Source organism: Camelina sativa, chromosome 20 (genome assembly GCF_030686135.1).
Source record: "Camelina sativa cultivar CO46 ecotype springtype chromosome 20, ASM3068613v1".
Lineage (NCBI taxonomy): Eukaryota > Viridiplantae > Streptophyta > Magnoliopsida > Brassicales > Brassicaceae > Camelina > Camelina sativa.
Genome location: NC_141899.1, coordinates 21,173,658 through 21,193,476, shown reverse-complemented (window position 1 = coordinate 21,193,476; position 19,819 = coordinate 21,173,658). Strand labels below are relative to the sequence as shown.

General features: G+C 43.5%; 5 protein-coding genes and 1 pseudogene across 6 annotated transcripts; 2 read left to right on the top strand and 4 right to left on the bottom strand.

The window, feature by feature from the left end:
• Positions 1–1,466: 1,466 nt before the first annotated feature.
• Positions 1,467–1,937, top strand: LOC147919256 (uncharacterized). Its single transcript, XM_087503909.1, has one exon. The coding sequence runs from the start codon at positions 1,467–1,469 to the stop codon at positions 1,935–1,937; it is 471 nt and encodes a 156-aa protein (XP_087360035.1).
• A 3,458-nt stretch (positions 1,938–5,395) lies between these two features.
• On the top strand, positions 5,396–5,800 carry LOC147919255 (uncharacterized). Its single transcript, XM_087503907.1, has one exon. It carries the CDS (start codon positions 5,396–5,398, stop codon positions 5,798–5,800), a length of 405 nt encoding a protein of 134 aa, XP_087360033.1.
• A 598-nt stretch (positions 5,801–6,398) lies between these two features.
• LOC109131324 (uncharacterized) lies at positions 6,399–13,433 on the bottom strand. Its single transcript, XM_087505925.1, has 4 exons — positions 13,298–13,433; positions 10,000–10,134; positions 9,333–9,915; positions 6,399–9,251 (listed from the first exon to the last, which is right to left on the bottom strand). Exon 4 carries the CDS (start codon positions 9,038–9,040, stop codon positions 8,318–8,320), a length of 723 nt encoding a protein of 240 aa, XP_087362051.1. The 5' UTR covers positions 9,041–9,251; positions 9,333–9,915; positions 10,000–10,134; positions 13,298–13,433; the 3' UTR covers positions 6,399–8,317.
• LOC104771155 (uncharacterized) lies at positions 11,978–13,406 on the bottom strand (annotated as a pseudogene). The gene is made up of 2 exons (XR_015593505.1): positions 13,187–13,406; positions 11,978–12,316 (listed from the first exon to the last, which is right to left on the bottom strand). The product of XR_015593505.1 is annotated as an uncharacterized LOC104771155 (transcript).
• Positions 13,434–13,632: 199 nt separating the features above from the next.
• On the bottom strand, positions 13,633–14,263 carry LOC109131305 (uncharacterized). The gene has a single exon (XM_019242104.2). It carries the CDS (start codon positions 14,115–14,117, stop codon positions 13,911–13,913), a length of 207 nt encoding a protein of 68 aa, XP_019097649.1. The 5' UTR covers positions 14,118–14,263; the 3' UTR covers positions 13,633–13,910.
• A 550-nt stretch (positions 14,264–14,813) lies between these two features.
• Positions 14,814–18,931, bottom strand: LOC104747418 (serine hydroxymethyltransferase 2, mitochondrial). Its single transcript, XM_087505924.1, has 16 exons — positions 18,537–18,931; positions 18,395–18,445; positions 18,150–18,236; positions 17,907–18,028; positions 17,698–17,774; positions 17,485–17,609; positions 17,296–17,388; positions 17,055–17,147; positions 16,754–16,951; positions 16,556–16,660; positions 16,342–16,407; positions 16,134–16,211; positions 15,693–15,804; positions 15,459–15,569; positions 15,163–15,358; positions 14,814–15,079 (listed from the first exon to the last, which is right to left on the bottom strand). The coding sequence occupies exons 1-15, from the start codon at positions 18,621–18,623 to the stop codon at positions 15,210–15,212; spliced, it is 1,554 nt and encodes a 517-aa protein (XP_087362050.1). The 5' UTR covers positions 18,624–18,931; the 3' UTR covers positions 14,814–15,079; positions 15,163–15,209.
• Positions 18,932–19,819: the final 888 nt, after the last annotated feature.

Here is a 19,819-nt window from a genome sequence, read left to right as displayed (position 1 = left end):
AATACCGCCGACGTAGGGGAAGGAACAAGCACCCTCGACGTAGGCGCATTAATGAGAAGCATACTCGAAAAGATGGAAGCCCAGGACAGGAAAACAGAGGAGCGTTTCGCTTCCTTTTCCACATCTGCGCAAAGTTGCTAGAAAATGCCGATCAGCCTGAAATCACCATAAGAGCCGAGAAGAACCAGGACGGAGAATTGGCCGAGCTCAAAAGTCAGATTAAAGATGTCACAAGCAAGTTCCATCAGGCTACCAGCGCGGCACCTGATGTAGACCACATGCTAAAGCAATCCCAGAAGACTCCGTTTACTGCGCGAATTTGTCGGGTCGTCGTTCGTCTGGATTGCATAATCAAGCACCTGACCCCGTACAAAGGGAAGTCAGACCCAACTCATCACTTAACATCCTTTGAGATCGCGATCCATCGATGCGAATTTCCCCCGGAAGAGCTCGACGCAGGGAAGTGCCAGCTGTTTATAGAAAACTTGAGTGGTGACGCCCTAGGATGGTTTTTCTTCTTTGCCGCCTGACTCAATCGACAGCTTCCGCACACTCTCGTTGACCTTTTTGAAACAATACTCGATCCTGGCTATCCCCACCGCGACAATCGCCGACCTCCAAAATATCGAGCAAGGCGAGCATGAGCCGTTGCGAAAGTTCATGGATAGGTTTAAAAAGATTTCCACACAGGTGAATGCCCCCCATAGCGTTTCGCTCGCCGCCCTTCAAAAGGCTCTATGGTATGAGTCAAAGTTCCGCGAAGATCTCAAGTTGAACAGATTCCCCACTTTCCAAGATGCCCTCCATCGAGCAGGAGTCCACATTGAAATGGAGGAAGAAAAGGTCGTCTTCGACAAAAAGCGCTGCTCCACCGGAGCCCAGCTGTCAACCAGCAAGGCAAAAGAGGTATACCACGAGCCTCGTCAGCATCTCGACAAAGAGTACCTCGCAGACAGCAAGAAATGCGGTGCGACGTACCTCGTCAATGACGCTCCACCGCCCTTAGCCGCTAGCTCGTCAGCTCTTGTACCGACGACCCCGCCAAAGGGCGCGAGGGAGGAGCCCGACCATAACCTCTACTGCAAACTACATGAATACACCGAGCACTCAACACAATTTTGCAGATACCTACAAAATGTGTTGATGGGAAAATATCTCAACCGCAAGGTCACGGTGCAGCTGCGCTAGTACAAAAGCAACGCCCCACGAGGACGAGGTAACGCACGAGGACGTCTGGGCAACCAGGCCGTCCCAATAACAGGCCAGTGCCTAATAACCAGCCCGAAGCTGGTAACCAGGCAGGCGGACAGGAAAACCAGCCGGCTGCCGCGCCACCACCTCCGGGCCGTTGAAGGATAAATGTCATAAGGGGAAGCCTCCCATACGACCCTAATTCGCCTCGCGTCGTGTATCCCGTCCACGACGTCGAAAGAGCCGAACGCGATTGGTTACCAGGTAGTACGCCTATGTGCCAATCGTACTTACCAATCATGTTCAGAGAGGAAGATACTGCCGGGTTGCAAACTTCGCCCACAGGACATGTCGTCGTCGAAATGAATATCGGCGACTGCCTAGTCCCGGATGTCTTAATCGACACAAGAAGTTCAGTAAATGTTGTCTTCCGGAGAGCGCTTTCCCAGATAAAAGTCGACCTGCACCTTGCCATGCCAGAAGTACAAACCTTGACCGGTTTCGATGGAAGCTCCCTCACCTCCCTAGGCATGGTCATGCTCCTAATATACGTCGGTGGAACGATCCACCTCTTCGCTTTCGCTGTCGTTGACAGACCAACTGCGTACAACGTCGTCCTCGGAACGCCCTGGCTCCATAAAATGAAGGCCGTGGTCTCAACATACCACCAATGCGTTAAATTTCCAACGGAGTTCGGCACTTACACCCTCTATGCCGACCCAATGGCTACCTCGCCGCCGTGTTGATATGATAATAGGAGGAATGACAGCCTCCAGAGATTCCGTACGATCAATCAATGACTACGTAAAGGCCGGCACAGCCGCAATATGGCCAGTTAAAGTCCCACCATTCGTACCGCCGATCACGTTCACAGCAGATGACCTGGCTGGAGTCAACTTTCCACATAACGATCCTCTTGTCATCGAATTGCACGTTGGTGAAAGCGAAGTGACAAGGATCATGATCAACATGGGGAGCTCCGTCAACGTTATCTTCAGAGAGGTCCTCGACAAGGTGGAAGTCAACAACAGAGAAATCAAACCGTTGATCAGCCCGCTCACATGATTCGACGGAAATTACATGATGTCATCCGGCACAATCAAGTTACCGATCTATGTATCCGGCGTAACCTCGTGGCATAAGTTTGTCGTGGTCGATAAACCATCAGTCTATAACATCATTCTAGGATCCCCCTGGATTCATGACATGCAGGCCGTCCCGTCAACTTACCATCAATGTGTCAAGTTCCCTCTGTCTAGCCAAATATTTACGATCAAGGGAAATCAGGCGGACGCCAGGAAATGCTTCGTTATTGAGTGCAAACTACGAAAAGCCGTGGATTTATAGCAATCAAAGAAAGAGCTGGACGAGTTACCAGCTCCCAGTCCTGAGCAAATTCCAAGTCATAATCTGATCGATAAAATCAATATCGACGAGAGCGACCCAAAGCGGTGCGTCGAGATTGGCGCATACCTTGACCCAGCGATAAGAGCAGACTTGATTCAATTCTTGAAAGACAATGCTTCCACCTTTGCTTGGTCTTTTGACGACATGATCGGAATTAGCATGGACGTCACGAGTCACGAGCTAAACGTCGACCCGACCTACAAACCCGTCAAGCAAAAGAAGCGCATGCTCGGCAAATGACGAGGTCAAGAAATTGCTCGCAGCCGGGTCTATCATGGAGGTCAAGTATCCCGAATGGCTAGCAACCCCGGTGGTAGTAAAAAAGAAAAACGGGAAGAACAGGGTCTGCATCGACTTCACAGACTTAAATAAAGCCTGCCCCAAGGATAGTTATCCGCTGCCGCACATTGGGAGACTCGTCGAAGCCACGGTAGGGAATGCACTACTTATCTTTATGGATGTCTTCTCAGGATACAATCAAATCTTGATGCATATCGACGACTGCGAGAAAACTGCCTTTATCACCAATCAGGGCACGTTTTGCTATAAAGTCATGCCGTTCGGATTGAAGAATGCCGGGGCCACCTATCAGCGCCTTGTCAATAAGATGTTCGCCGACCAGCTGGGGATAACCATGGAGGTATACATAGATGATATGCTAGTAAAATCTGCCAGCGCAAGCGATCATGTCGAACACCTGCGAAAATGTTTCCAAACTCTAAACAAGTACAACATGAAGCTTAACCCGGCAAAATGTTCATTCGGCGTGACGTCCGGCGAATTTTTAGGGTACATCGTCACTAAGAGAGGAATTAAGACAAACCCAAAGCAAATCAAGGCTATACTCGACATGCCCTCGCCATAGAACAAGCGTGAAGTCCAGCGTCTGACCGGCAGAATAGCAGCCCTAAACCGATTCATTTCACGATCAACTGACAAGAGCTTGCCATTCTACCAGTTGCTGTGATCAACAAACAAGGAATACGAATGGACCGCCGAGTGCGAACAGGCGTCCGTCGAGTAAAGACTTATTTGACCACCCCACCCATACTTTCGAAGCCCGAGGAGGGAGAAAAGCTCTACCTATATATCGCTGTTTCTGGATCGGCACTTAGCGGGGTACTAGTCAGAGATGACCGAGGCGAGCAAAAGCCTATTTTCTATGACAGCAAGACTCTAGACGGGGCCGAGCTACGATATCTGAACTTGGAAAAAATAGCCTACGCCGTGGTCATCTTGGCTTGCAAACTTAGGCCCTATTTTCAGTCGCATACGATCGCGATCCTGACAAACTAACCTTTACGGCAAATTCTTCACAGCCCGGGACAATCCGGCCGCATGGAAAAATGGGCCTTAGCCGAACGTGCATGAAGTCTCAGGTATTGGTAGATTTCATCGTCGAGCTGCCGCAACATTTCACCTCTCCCACTCCGACTGAAGAAAATTGGTACTTATACGTCGACGGAGCATCGTCGCAGCATGGTTCAGGGATCAAGATTCGCCTGACATCACCTACCGGAGAGGTCGTTGAGCAATCGTTCCACCTCAACTTCACCGCAACAAACAATGAGTCAGAATATGAAGCATTACTTGCCGGGATGCGACTTGCTGCAGGGATCAGCGTGAAACGACTTCACGCCTACTGTGATTCCCGGCTCGTCGCCAACCAATACAATGGTGAGTATGGCACCAAATGCGATTGCATGGACGCCTACTTGAAGATAGTTAAGGAGCTCGCACAAGGGTTTGATCATTTCGTGATTGACAAGATACCTCAAAGTACTAACGCTCCTGCGGACGCTCTTGCTGTTTTAGCGTCAACCTCAGACACGGACTTGCGTCGAGTGATCCCGGTTGAAAGCATTTCGACAAGTAGTATCGACGTTGGGGCTCACATCAATGTAATATCCGCCGACCCGACGGAGCCTGCCAACCTAGTTGAAGAAATGCGACCTAGCAACGATGCCGAGCCGACCGATTGGCGACAAGAGATACTTCAATACATCAATGAAGGAACAGTCCCCGCAGACAAATGGCAGGCCCGGCGTCTAAAGAAGAAAGCGGCACAATACGCCATAATTGAAGGGCGCCTCTACCGATGGAGTACGGCCGGCATATTATTGTATTGCATCTCGGCAGAGGAGGCCCACCGGGTAATGCAGGAAACACACGAAGGAACCGTTGGAAACCATTCAGGAGGACATGTTCTAGCGCTAAAAATCAGAAAGAATGGAATATACTTGCCAACTATGGTCAGCGATTGCGAGCAATTTGCCGTGAAATGCGAAAAATGTCAGAGGCACGCATCCGATATCACGCCCCGGCGGAATTACTCTCCACCACAACAGCGCCGTACCCGTTCATGAGATGGACGATGGATATTGTCGGACCACTGCCTGCTTCACGCGGCAAAAAATTGCTCCTTATACTGACGGACTACATCACCAAGTGGGTCGAGGCAGAGTCCTATAAGAAAATCCAGGCAAATATAATATGCCAACACGGATTACCATACGAGATCGTAACTGATAATGGATCGCAATTCATATCCAGGAAATTCGATGACTTCTGCGCAAGCTGGCGCATCCGCCTTAGCAAGTCAACTCCGAGGTACCCCCAAGGTAACGGCCAGGCAGAAGCAACCAACAAGACAATCATAAATGGCCTAAAAAAGCGACTCGAAGAAAAGAAAGGACTCTAGGCCGACGAGGTAGATGGCGTGCTATGGTCTCACCGAACAACCCCGTGAAGGGCGTCAGGACAAACACCATTTTCACTAGCTTACGGTTTGGAAGCAATGGCACCGGCCGAAGTCAGCGTCGGTAGTTTACGCCAAACCATGCTAGTCAAAAACCTAGAGCTAAATGACGAAATGCTTTACGACAGCCTAGACGAGATCAAAGAGTTGCGGGATCATGCCTTGCTCCGAATTCAGAATTACCAACAAGCGGCAGCCCGTCACTATAACAAAAAGGTCAACCTGCGATCTTTCAGAGAGGGAGATCTTGTACCAAGTGTCAATGCTGGGAAGCTCGGCGCAGTCAATACGCCCGTCAATGCTGGGAAGCTCGGCGCAAAGTGGGAAGGTCCCTACCAAGTGTCCAAAATCATCCGCCCAGGAATCTACGAGCTAATCACCATGTCCGGTGAAGCAATCCCGCGATCTTGGAACGCTGGCAACCTTAAGCGTTATTTCATCTAAAAAAAAAAGGATATTCATTTCTGTCTAAGAGTATCTAATATCTATTTAACCTGAACTACGATCGGCTTGATCCTCTAAAAAAAAAAGGAGGTACGTAGGCAACCTGAAAAGGTGCAGCCACTACTTATAAAATTTTCTTTGCGAATAACTTCGGCATTTCTTTTATTTAAGCATACCGCCTTACAAAAATTGACAAGCGTCATACAAAAAGAATAAAACAAAACATATAAGTAAATAAGGTCAGGAATTTGGCCAGTTATTCGACTAAAAAAAAACAAACAAAAAGCCACACTCCACACGAAGTGGAGGTAAAAGCCGGGCTCCAAACAATGCCCGCAAACAGGCCGAGGTCAACGAGCAAAATAAGCCGCCGCCTGCGTGCAATCTCTTCGATCCAAGGCAAGGTATAAGCCGGGCTTCAATACGCAAACTCAACGCTTCCCGCTCCCAAAATTTAACAGCAACCCCCTGCAAAAGCAAACCACAAGCAAAAAGCACATGGTTCCGAACAAAGTCTTTTGACTCGACATAATAAGATGAGAGACATCTCACTGTCGAAAACAACCAAACAAAAAAAAACACACAACAATCAAAATATAGCATATAATATCTTAAAACAAAACCCATTGATCGGGATAAATGTTCAACAAAAAACACACATTATGCCCAACAGTAAGATAAGGGCCCCAAAAAGAGTTAGTAACCCTACACACGGGCGCAAAAATCAGTTCATAAAAAAGATATAAGATAAAAGACATGTCGGGCATCCCCAACGACCTCCATGACCCCCACGACTAAGGGCACGAACTCGATCACGAAGCCAGAAAGGCATTGCACGGAACTTCCCAAACCCGAACCGTTCCCAATCTTCCGTCCCAGCCTCCAATTTCCTCATTCCCATCTCGAGATCCATCATCTGCTCGACCAGGAACTCATGCCGACGACGCTAGGCACGATGTTGAATTTTAATATACCAAAAAAAGAATGAGGGGGAGGAGAAAGAAGCAAACCAAACAGTCAAGAACTCGAGAACGGCGATATTCAAAGAAAAAAAGGCAAATGACAAACTAACCATCATGAACCAGCCAAGCGCCTCACACAAAATCTTGCGGCAGCGGCCGAAAAGGAGGTGATGCGGCTGCAACCGGTGGCCTCCTCCACGGGAATAACAAGTCATGGGGACGAGCTTCGACGAAGTGACCTGATCCATCACTAGGTTGAGCCGGATCGACACGAACTGGTGACAGCGAGCGATCGGTTCGAGGACGACCAAAGACGACCCGATCATGAGGGTTCACTGGAACCCACTCCCTGGAATCATCAGAGTCGGTCATGATCAAGCAAGTAAAGACAAAAGGAAATGAGGAGCAAGTTAGCAAAAAAAAAGGAGGAGAAGAAGAAGAAAGTTGTGTTGTTTACTCGCCCACCCATGCCTCCCTTTATATAGCAAGGACAAAGGAGAAGGAAGAGACATCGCGTTAACCAAAGGCCCGCCCGCTTGCCCACATTTAATGCGCCTCCCTCCTCAGCCAATAGAAACCTTGCAATAAAAATCGCGCTACACGCAACGTCCACACGCGATAATGATGAGAAACGCCTTGCAAAAGTAACTCATCATTCAAATCAGGCATTTACTATGACAAAACCGAAGGGTCCAAGAGTCGCAAATCCTTACCGTCCTAAAGCCCCAGCTCGTCAAAAAAAAGGGGGGAGGCTATGGCAAATTCTAACTTTGCCTAGACTCGCACCCAGCTCGTCAAAAAAAAGGGGGAGGCTATGGCAAATTCTAACTTTGCCTAGACTCGCACCCAGCTCGTCAAAAAAGGGGGAAGCTATGGCAAATTCTAACTTTGCCTAGACTCGCACCCAGCTCGTCAAAAAAAAGGGGAAGGCTATGGCAAATTCTAACTTTGCCTAGACTCGCACCCAGCTCGTCAAAAAAAAGGGGAAGGCTATGGCAAATTCTAACTTTGCCTAGACTCGCACCCAGCTCGTTAAAAAAAGGGGAGGCTATGGCAAATTCTAACTTTTCCTAAACTCGCACCCAGCTCGTCAAAAAAGAGGGAGGCTATGGCAAATTCTAACTTTGCCTAGACTCACACCCAGCTCGTCAAAAGAGGGGGAGGGGGGGGCTATGGCAAATTCTAACTTTGCCTAGACTCGCACCCAGCTCGTCAAAAAAGGGGGGGGGCTGTGTAAAATTCTAACTTTGCCTAGACTCGCACCCAGCTCGTCAAAAAAAAAATGGGAAGCTATGGCAAAATTATAACTTTGCTTAGACTCGCCCCCAGTTCGTAAAAAAAAAAAAAGAGGAAGAACGGCGAATTTAAACTTTGCAAACTTAAAAATCATCAACATCATCCATAACCAAAAGGGAGGGGGTACAAACAAACCACCCTCAAAATCTTCTTAACAATTCGGATCCGCCCAAAAGAGAAGCAAACAAAACACAACACATAGATAAGTCCTAAAGTGATGCAAGCCACAAACGACACTATTCAAGAAGCCACGCAGGGCTTATTCAGGCACAACTTCACTCACACCTTCAGGAGCAGTGACAGGAACAGGAGCTAGCGGATCCACCACGGCTACACCACTAACGAGCCCTGGGATCTGAATGACATGTCCTTCTATTCCTTCAGAAATCAAAGCCACAGCAGCATCCGCCAAAGCAAGGCCGGTCACAATATCCCGTTCGGGCGTCCCCTTTGACATCACTTGCGGTTCAACATCCGGAGCCTGTTCAGCATCGTTTCTATGAGGCAGTTTGGGTTCCGCAATCTCGGTAGCAGCGGACGGCATATTCGAGCCATACTCGTCAAAATTGACGACCTCATCGTAACTCGAAATACGCCGAGGATTGGCCGCAACATGCTCAGCAGTCCGAGTCACCACATACCCGTCATTAACAAGCGGAGAAATCTCAATACCATCCACCACGCTATCCCAAAAAGCCAAACCGTCAACAACAAAGTGGATCGTCTCAGCAGGAATCGCAAAACCATCTTTCACAAGATCGTCGACCTGCTTTGCAATACCATTCGCCTGAGCCTTCATCATCATAGCGTTAAAAAACCATCTCGCTTCCCAGATATGCTGACGAATTTGGTTTGACCACTCGCGATAACCCTCCCTTACTTCACCGGCGAACCTCCTCGGCCCTTTTCTCAACTGCCAACTTAAGCCGATGGTCAAAGTCTTCAGCAGCTCGCTGGGCAGAGGCTTCCAAACGAGTAACATCAGCACAAGAACGCTCGTATGACCCTTGCAATTGGCGATTCTCCTCCTTCAGACGATCAAACTCCCGCCAAGCCTTAATCGACTCGAACCGATACTTACCAATCTGATTTTGACATTCCTTCAATCCATCTTCGGGGAGAGCAATTTCACGTTCGGCAGCCTTCAATCTGCGCTCATAGCGGCAAACCATCAATTACGCCGAGCTCGCTGACTGAAACAAAACCAAGTAAAGTTAAAAAACAAAATAAAAAAAAAAAAGAAGAAGAAGAAGAAGAAGGAGAAGAGGACGAACCTGGAGTTGATGCCGAGCTTATTCGTCAAAAGCGTCATCCTCCTTCAAATCTCCCTCGGAGCGTTCACCCGACACTTTGGAGACCTCACGAATGAGAGCACCACATTCCCTTTTGTCAGAAAGAAAGGGGGTGTCCTTCGCATAACGAAAACGGAGAGAATAGGAAGATTGGACACCCTTATCCTTCGGGTCCAGCGAGGAGGTCCTAGGCTTTTTAAACTCAACTGCCCCATCATAACCGGACGGAACCTCCTTATGCTTGCCAGAATCCCCCGTTGAGTCAGGCGGATTCCTCGAAGAAGGGCGATCCATTTCGACTGTGAGATCGATGGGGATAATATCCTTATCTCGCCGAACAGCGTCACTGGTTTTCCCCTTGTCGCAGGAGGACTTATTACCATCTGAAGCTCGACTACCCGAAGCACCCCAGCACGAGAACTCTGGATAGACGAGTGGTCAACCAGACTCCTCTTCAAAGCTAGTTGCAGCTCCTTCTCTTCTGCGACATCCTTCTTCTTTGAGACAGGCTTGCCAGACTACTTGGGAACGCCCATTTTTACCATCCTTGTTCAGCTCGCGCCTCCTGCCAATACAAACCAAGGTCCTTAACAAAAGAAATACGGCAAAATAGGTCGGTCGAAAACTGATAAGCACGACAAGGTAGTACCTTTTGACGGTTTCCTGCCTCTAACTTGATCCAGCTGCGGAATAGTCCTCCAGTCGAGAACCGTCTGCCTTCTTAATAGATCTCAGACCTCAAGGAAATCAGGAATCGGTGGATCGGCTGACTTGTCAACTAACTCTGAAAATCAACAAAAACAAAGTAATCAACAGTCAACAACCAAAGCAAGAGAAGAAAGTAAGGATCACCCAAGAAACTACCAGGGAACAAATTCCACTCAGTCTTAAAGCCTATAGATGTATCCTTTACCAAGGCGTCGTCAACCTTAGCATAGAAGTATCTATTCAGCCAGGATGGGTTTTTGACGGCGGGTGGTCCACCAGCTTATACCCGGGTGTCGCACTAGCATACCAAATGCCGTCAAACCCCTTCTGCCTGGTAAAACGCATCATGTCCTCGACAAAATAAGCTGTCAGATTGACCCCACACTGATCAGCAAGGTGTTTAAGACCGACCATATTGCGGATTGTATGGACGGTAATCTGAGTAATCGCAATCTGACGGCGCCAGCAATAATCCATCAGGAAAGCTGGAATCAGGAAACGAAGGCCTCCCTTCCTAAAAAATAGCTCGTATAGGCTAATGTACCCTTTAGGACACTTAAATACATGTTCCTCAGGTGTAGGACATACAACAAAAACGCGCCGGGGAGAGTTACAAAAGTCAATCATAGCAAAAAGAGAATCGGCGTCATAGGGCGACTTGCCCGAATCAAAGGGTGCGTCCGGATAGTCAATCCCTTCACCAAATTTGATCTCATCGCCAAATGAAACATTGTTAGACGAATTGGCAGATCCGGCTTCATCACGGGAGTGGGACGAATCAGGGGAGCCCATTCGGCCAGGAGAAGACTCAACCACCTCCGGCTTGACAGGAACGTCGGAAGACGTAGAGGATTCCGGGTCAACCCTAAGCTCCAGAGAACGATTCCGTGGTTGTCTCCTCCCAGATCGCCTGAGAAGCCTAGACGAATCCGCCGACATCTCAGAATCAGACATATCAGCAGCCTGCTCCGATGGGCGAGCCCCGGAGGAACTAGCAGGCGAGCGTTCGTTCAAATATTCTTCGCAGGAGTTCGACATCGAGATCGAAATCGGCGATTACAACAACAAACCCAATCGGGTACAAGTATAACTAATGCGATAAAGCCTAAAGAAAAACTAAAGAAAGAAAAACTGTTCTAAGGAAGGAAAAGAAAGGGTTACCTCAACTTTTGCGGCTAGAGAAGAAGTGGGTAAGACACCCTAAAGAATCTCCTTTTATAAGAGGCAAGGGAGGAAACCCTCGAAACGGTGATTGGGCGCGAAACGACATAACCCTAGGACGCGACGTTTCGATTATCCTCTCCCTGAAAGAACGCAAAATCTTAGCCTGACAATTAGATAACGGGCCAGACCTAATAATTCCCAAGCAAGCTCATTGGCTCAAGGCCGACCACAATGAACTAAGGGGGGGGGGGACAATTGTTGGATATGGGTTTCACCCAGCCTTAACAAGCTTTCCCTCAGGCCCATTATCGAAATAGTCAGCATAACCTCCAGAAATCTTGACTGACCGAATCTCCCTTATTGGGCCGACGAAACTTCTAGAAGGCCCAATTGAGACGGACAGTCCAGTTAGTGACGGCCCGCAAAGAAATGACTGCCGCCTTTGTTTGAAGACAATACCACATCGATCCCGAGGTAGAAAGATGAAGTGTCCCATCAACTATAAATACCGAGGGAGCAGCGCATAGAAGACAGGAAGTAACAGAGGGCATGAATCTGGAGTCAGTCCAATTCTAGCTTTCAGTATTGTTAGTCAATTTGAGAATACAATTCTCTGTAATTAGCCGATCGACTTATAACAGATACATTGTAATTCAACGATCTTTGACAATCTTTCTAAAGTCCTTTGTTTCACCTTCCTTAATTCTTATTTCTGAGCTAGTAGCATTACTCGTTCCACAAATACGCATGATCCATCTAGCCTTAAAAACGGTTTCATGTTCATGAACTAGAATCAGAATAAGAATATGTTTGACAGGGCAAAAGGCAACTTTGTAGGCAGTCTTGATATATGGAGACAAGGTATGCCTTATGGATACCCCCAAGAAGATACATGCAGAAAAGATTCAAGTAATTGACAACACTGCTATGCCTACGATCACTCTCAGGACAACTCATTTCAATAGCAAAAAACAAGCATGAGATAGCCACGGGAATTCGACGAGCACAGGAATCAATCACACCTTTATAGCGTCAGCTATAGGTTTCCATAGCCCTAGCCTGTATTTGTAGCTGTATTTGAGTATGAGTTTCCTCTGCAAAATCAGAATCCATAATGATCGAGTAAGTTAGAGAAGTGAAAAAATCGAGCCAAAAAATCAAAACATATGATTTGGTTCATCAAACCTATTAGCATTTTTCATGAAAGGAAAGATGTCTTAAGTGAGAACAGGAAACAATGAAACTCTCAAGTAACATCCTAAACTGAAACAGGAGCAGATAACACAGAACTTACAGATACCCAAAAAGTTCAAGAACTCGACTTTTCGGTTTGACTCCTCTTGATTACTATAGTTACTCTACTAAATTACATAATGGAACAAATTCAAGGTAGCAGATTTACATATATGTTGGTGCGGGATTTAGCACCCCCAACATACCGAACTAAACCAGAAAGATAATTCGATTACTTAACTGGAAATCCGGTTAAGAACCCAATTCAATGTTTATTAGAGGCCTGTTCGGAAGAAGGAGGCCCAACAACAAAGATGGAGAAGCCATCTTCTCAGTTCGCCATCTTCGACGGACTTTCCAATTCGCCCAACGACTGACTTGAAGAAGAAAGAGCAACTTTCTATATTCTAGCTCTAGTTATAAGGAAAGTTAATATATTCTGTAATCAATCAAAGAGTATAAATAAGGGAGAGACTTCTCCATTGTAATGATCCAAGATCGAATACAATAATTCAGTTCATTCATTGTTCTTAGCAAAACCCTAACTTGAGTTCTAAGAGATCTAAAACCTCTTTTTCGATTTCAAACTTAGATCAACTTTCTAGAGAGATTACTTCCTTGAATTTATTTCCCTCACTAAACAAATTCATTGTGGAAACCTATTTTCTACAATATCTTAACATATTAACCGCTAGAAACCTACACAGAAGAATAGAGTCTCAGGCACTTACATGTTTGCAAGGTATACCAAACTTCTTGAGTCTAAGCGTACGAGTCACAAGCAGTTTCGAAAGATCACCTATCTCAGTTTCAAGTTTTGCAACAAGTAAAAAAAAAATTACCGGGATAAGGAGCGGGTTTGGAATAGAATCTAGGAAGGGTAAGATTCGACGACGGTGGTGTTGTCGTTAAAACAGTTCTCGCGCTCTGTATCAGTCTCATCCACGCCATTATCAGAGCTTTTCGTCGAACACTTCCGGAGAGAGACACTTTGGGTTTTTGAGTTTATCTGATGGAGCTCCTTAATTCGTCGTCGTTTTCATTCAAACGGCCAAGCCCATTACAATTTTGGCCCATTTGTCTAAATCAACTTAATCTTTTTGGGTTTATGTCAAAAACAAATCATTTTTTTTTTTATACAATAGAAATCATAGATCGTTTGATATTGAATGGTTGATGAACAAAACAAATATCTTTGGAACCTAAACTGCCAAACATAAACACAATCATTGCCTTTAGCTTTGAAGAAACCAAAACTAAACACAAATGATCACAACAACTCTCGAGTGAGCATCACGCGCCTCTGTTTAAAAAACACTAATAACATAAATTTCTCCGCCATTGCGTTGCGTCGTCACTCACTAGAACAACACGGTGAGTGACTCAAAACTTTCCGGTGATTAAAGTTTTAACACCGTTCACAAAATAAAAATATAATGTAAAAAAAATCAAAACTCAGACGGTGCAGCCACAGAAGAGGAAGAAGAAACAGAGCATGGAGACCAACGCCACTGACTCGAACGCCGTAACTACTTTCCACACAACGTCATCGACCACCACGGACAATAAACTCAGCTCCGGACGACGCCAACTCAGCCACCTCGGCACAGATCCAGATGAAGTGAAATGAATCGGCCACCACCACCGGATAGATGACGCCATTGAACTGAAGTGCAGAAGTGAAGTGTGTTTGTGTTTGTGTTTGTGTTTTGTAGATTCTACTAGTGAATTAATTTGTGTAGGTGTAGCTAATTGCAGAAAGGTACGCTTTTATGGCAGAGATGATGGCACGGCACGGGTATGTTTAAATAAATAAATATATAAAAAAGAGGAACTAATAAGCAGGTCCATGCGAATTTAAATTTTACAGATGTGTTGATGTGTTGGATATTTCAAAATTAACGGTGAAGATTTAATTTAGTCATGTTACATTTCCCGAGATGTGCAACTGTGATTTGTATATATTTTGGATCTGTCTAAAAAAGCGAATGAGAATAGTTGTTTCTTCCATCATTATGGTCAATGACCTCAAGGTGGCAGGTTGAAACTTTTAGACCAAGTTGGAGTATAAAAGAGAAACTAAACAAAGTAGTCACATTTTTATCTGTATCGAAATAAATTTTCTAAAATACCACTAAACCGGGTACTGTTCATACACTATATGGTGCTACTCTTGAGATGATTTGTTAACCCATAAGTTAGAAATGTTAAGCCATAGTATTAAAATTGGCTCATAGAGTGATATGAATCAGTTGAAGTCACATTTTCTACGAGATCGATTATCTCATCATCTGGACCGCCGCTATTCATCTATGTAACATTCTCTCACTGGCCAAAGATTTCGCGTTAAGGCCATTCTTGAACAATAATAATTCTTATTTAAGAAACAATTCTGTTTAATATCAAAGCTAGCTCTATCTAGTTGCCATAAATCCATCATAGCAACCTTAATACAGTTGCATTACAATTTCTTTAATTGACGAACCAACACGAGGAAGCAAATTGATAAATATGATAACAAACAAGAAAGGGTAAGAAAAGCCAACATTGGAGTGTCATTTTTCGAGTTCAACTTTAATTTCAGAGATACTTTTAGACCATCGGTTGCCTCTGGTCCATGATCTCTGCAAACATTTACACAAGATGACAATAATGAGTCTCAATGTTTCACAGATAAGCTAATGCATGGCTAAGTGTTTTAAGGTACCTAAAGCATCTCAGAGATGAGGAAATGTGTCAATCCACTTGATGAAACTACTCTTTGTATCTCATGGTCTCTTTCTCGAACCCAATTGTTGGGAATTGCTTAGCATATTCTTCTACCATCTCACGCAGCTTTGCCATCTCTGACTGTAATTTCTCATTTGATTGCATTGTTGCTACAAAGTCCTTCAACTTTGTTCCTACAGTACATTACAGATTCACCAATACAATCCCATTTTCAGAGAGCATAACACACACAAAAAAAAAAGAAACAAAGTAACATACAGCTTTTTTATATACCTTGAGACTCTGCCTTGATCTTTAAGGCTATCTTGACGGCTAAATCAAAATAATCGGCCACTCTTGCAAAATCTTCTTCAATGAATCCTCTTGATGTGAGAGCTGGTGTTCCTGTAACATCATTTATAAGAACAAATCAAAACATATACGTTTTTCTAGCTAAAGCATGCACATTTACTACTTTTTCGACATACTAACACGTTACTTCTTTCAGTGTTCCTTCAAGAGCCTTACCCATACGGATGCCACCTGGAACCATGGCAGAAACATCACCTGGAACTGTATTCTTGTTTGCTGCAATATGTACTGATTCTAATACTTTTTCCACTCTCGATCCATCTATTCCCTGTAAAATCGAACATCATATATGTTACCAGAGACAAATTAACACTATGCATTAATTACTGAGGTTCACAGAACAAAATCAAACATTTTAACTTGATTTGCTATATCCTGGTCAGCATATAGTCAGTAAAAAATGAAATCACACAACAGATACGGGAAACAAGAAACCATCATTGTTTTAGTTTTGTCATACTAAAATCATATTTTCAGGAGTTCAGCTATGTTCTCTAATACCGATGGGATTCACCCTTTCATATGCAAACTCGCAAGTCCAAAGCAAACATTTCCATCTGTATATCAAAGGGAATATAAAGATAGAATGAGAAGTACCTTGTTTTTCAGATTCACCAAAACTAAATGATTGTCAGTGCCTCCAGACACTAAATCATATCCTTTTGCTAGCAAAGTCTGCAATTCCAAGCCATTTTATATATTTAAAAAAGTGTGAGATGGTTACAGTAGGTCTTATTCCCAGCTGTTCCAAAACATGGCAGTATATCTACGGCATATCAACTAATTATCAGTAAATAAAACGCACCTCAGCAAACTTTGAGCAATTACGGAGAACTTGATCCTGGTAGGCCTTATACTCAGGTGTTCTAGCCTACAATAGAGTAAATGACAAGTCAGGAAGATCATAAACAAGACCAATATAATCCTAGATTAGAGCTTAATTCATCATTAGTGATTGGAGTTCATCGGTACATATTAGACGATGGAACACAATTTCAAAACAAAGTTGATGACTGAACCTGCTTCAGAGCAACTGCTAGACCCGTTATTGTGTGATTATGTGGACCACCTTGCAGTCCAGGAAATACAGCTTGGTTTATTCTGTCTTCATAGTCATACATAACCTGCAAGGTAAAGATACAAACGATCAAATACTGCGAAAAATTTTCAGCCCCTTATTACTCATCTATATACAAAATGGAGACTTAAAATTTCACCTCTTTCCCTTGTTTGTTAATCTCTTTTAACCCCTTCCTAAAGAATATCATAGCCCCTCTGGGACCGCGAAGCGATTTGTGAGTTGTAGTAGTAACAACATCTGCATACTCAAAAGGAGAAGGAATAACGCCAGCAGCAACCAACCCACTAATATGAGCCATATCAGCCAACATAACTGCCTTTTGCTTGTCACAAACCTGCAAAATTATCATCAACAATCTAGAAGAATACAATTCACATTTATATACAAACAAATTTGGTAATTATATAATTCACACTCAAGAGCTGACAAAATTTTACCTTACGAATGCGTGCATAGTCATATAGACGAGCATACGCACTTGCACCCGCAACAATAAGTTTCGGTCTGAAAAGCACCGCACTTTTTTCTAGCTGCAAATTATTATATCAACAATAAGTTTATAAAACTTCGCTTTCAGAACTGGTCACATGGGAAACGTAAACGAAAAAGCTTGTATATATCAAACTTGTATCTCAGCGGTCTATTTGAGAGAGATAAGCTGGTTATTAACTACCGAACCTGATCATAATCAATGTAACCGGTGTTCTCATCCAATCTGTATGGCATTGTCTCAAAAAAGATGGATACAGCCGATATTTTCTTCGTGTCAGTCTGCACATGAACAATTTAAAGAAAATGGAAAAGCTATTCCACAAGGAGATGAGAAAGGAAGTCGGAAATTGACGATGCTATAGCGATTTTAGGTACCTGATAACCATGAGAAAGATGCCCACCATGAGGTAAGTCAAGTGCCATGATTCTCTCATGGGGTTTCAACAGTGCGGTATAAACTTGGAAGTTAGCTGGTGATCCTGATAGAGACTGCACATTGACTACAAAAGGAATAGCTCATATCATAAGCATAAGCATAACCAATTAGGTAAAGGTGGTTTCTGAAAGAAAAAAAAAAAGAACTCATACCTCCCCATTTCGAAGGATCTAACTGAAAAGCTTCTAATGCGCGTCTTTGACATAATGACTCAGCCATGTCAATGTACCTAATAATTGATAAGAGGCAAATACCCTTCAACATCAAATACTACCAACAAAGTGAAAGAACCTTTAAAAGAAAACAAGTATGCCACATTGTAAGCATCAAAGAAGTAAAGTGTAAAGAGAGATTAACATACTCATTCCCTCCATAGTATCTAGCTCCAGGATAACCTTCACTATACTTGTTAGTCATAACAGAACCAACCGCTTGCATCACCGAAAGAGAAGTGAAATTCTCAGATGGTATAAGTTCAAATCCCTGAAAAATAAAATAAAAAACTCACAAACATCATCCATATTGATCCAGATTTGTGAAATTTGTGACTCAATGATCATCATCCCTCACACAACACAAGAGAAGTTACACTGTAATATATTACCTTCCACTGCCTAGCCTTCTCTAATTCGATAATATCAGCGACTTCAGGATCGATTTCGTCCAGAGATGCATTGAGTTGCTTAATCCACTGATAAAGGGAAACAAAAACGTTATTAATCGAGATGATAAAGACGTTTGTTAAATTATATATATATATATATATATATATATATATATATATATATATATATATATATATATATATATATATTATGATTATGCATCTGATCTAAGTTTTATGATTACACTGGAACGAGATTTTTCCGAATCCGCCATAGCTGAGGCTGATAAAGAAGACTGAGCATACGAAAAAAAAAAAAAAAAACGGATCAGAATCAAACAAAAAGGAGATTGAGAAACATAAAGCGTATTGTGATAAGATTTTTACCATGAAACGAAGGGAATCGCCATTAGAGGAAAGACGCGAGATCGGTTTCTTGACGGAAGTGGAGAGTCTACGAAGAGCCAACGCCATCTTTTCTCACAATCTCTCTCTCTCTCTCTCCTCTGTTTCTGTGTGCGCTTATTATATAAACGAAAAAAAGCAACTCTGCTGCTTATGTATGTGAGCATTGGGGTTGGTGAGATGCCTCTTGTTCTTATACTATATCAGAGTCAGAGCTGTTTTTTTTCGTATTTTAATTTATTATACTCGGTGCGTTTGTGTTATTTTTATTTTGTTGATTTGATGATATTACTATTAGGTTAGATCCAAATTGTTTTCTTCAAGGCAAATCATATTTCAGTCCATGTCTTAACAACAATCAAAAACTTCTTGTCCATATGTAGTAATAGTAGTATACTACTACGTGTAGGCGTTCGGCTATCTCTATCCGGATTGATTCCGGTTTGATTATATATTCGGTTTTCTTTTTTCGATTTTGAAATTAAAATCTTTATAAGTATTAAAGAACCTAGAGTGGAAAACTTGTAGATTACTTTTTGGTTGTTAAAGAAACTTATAATCATATAATGAGAAAGGAGTCATTTCATACCCGTACACACCCCAAAAGTGCAAATTACTGTCTGTACAAACAAGGAGTGCCAATTTAGACATGTACCCTAATACATTGCAAATTTCATACTTGTACTCACAAAATTGAGCCAATTACAAAGTCCACATTAACGGACTTAAGTCAACTGTTCGAGATGCTGACTCAGAATCCACGTGTATTTATTTATTTGAATGGAATTTGATTGTTTCTTTGGTTTTCACTGAGCTTTACACCGGCTAATAGTTGCTATTAGGTTTATGAAAACTGATGTGGTATCTTGTAATTCAAATTTAGAGTTGGAGAATCAAGAGCTTAATGAAACCCTTTTTACTACCAAAAACAATATGGACATCTCGCTGAAGCAAAACAGACCAGTTCTTGTTATGAGCAGTACAAGCTGGTGAGGACACCTAATCATTGTTTGTTCACTTTCACTCTTGTGGCACCAGCCTTTTGTGGCATTGACACCTAATCATTGTTTGGACACCTAATCATGATATTTTCAGAACCCCTGATGAAAATTTTGGTATCATGTTGGAAGCTACAGTGATGTATGATTGACGTGTTGCTGCTAGATCAAAAAGAAGTGATACAACTGAAATTTCAGAAGAGCAACACCTTTATCCGAATTTTTTGTTCATTATTATAGATGAAGAAGACAATAAGAAGATGAAGA

Excerpts from the sequence above, each read along its gene's own strand:
- LOC147919256 (XM_087503909.1), top strand. The coding sequence starts at position 1,467 with ATGTGCCAATCGTACTTACCAATCATGTTCAGAGAGGAAGATACTGCC.
- LOC147919255 (XM_087503907.1), top strand. The coding sequence starts at position 5,396 with ATGGCACCGGCCGAAGTCAGCGTCGGTAGTTTACGCCAAACCATGCTA.
- LOC109131324 (XM_087505925.1), bottom strand. The coding sequence starts at position 9,040 with ATGTTACTCGTTTGGAAGCCTCTGCCCAGCGAGCTGCTGAAGACTTTG.
- LOC109131305 (XM_019242104.2), bottom strand. The coding sequence starts at position 14,117 with ATGGCGTCATCTATCCGGTGGTGGTGGCCGATTCATTTCACTTCATCT.
- LOC104747418 (XM_087505924.1), bottom strand. The coding sequence starts at position 18,623 with ATGGCGTTGGCTCTTCGTAGACTCTCCACTTCCGTCAAGAAACCGATC. Across the intron at positions 16,212-16,341 it reads ATTGCTCAAAGTTTGCTGAG|ACTTTGCTAGCAAAAGGATA; the intron begins GTGCGTTTTATT and ends TTGGAATTGCAG. Across the intron at positions 15,359-15,458 it reads GATCAAGGCAGAGTCTCAAG|GAACAAAGTTGAAGGACTTT; the intron begins GTATATAAAAAA and ends AATGTACTGTAG.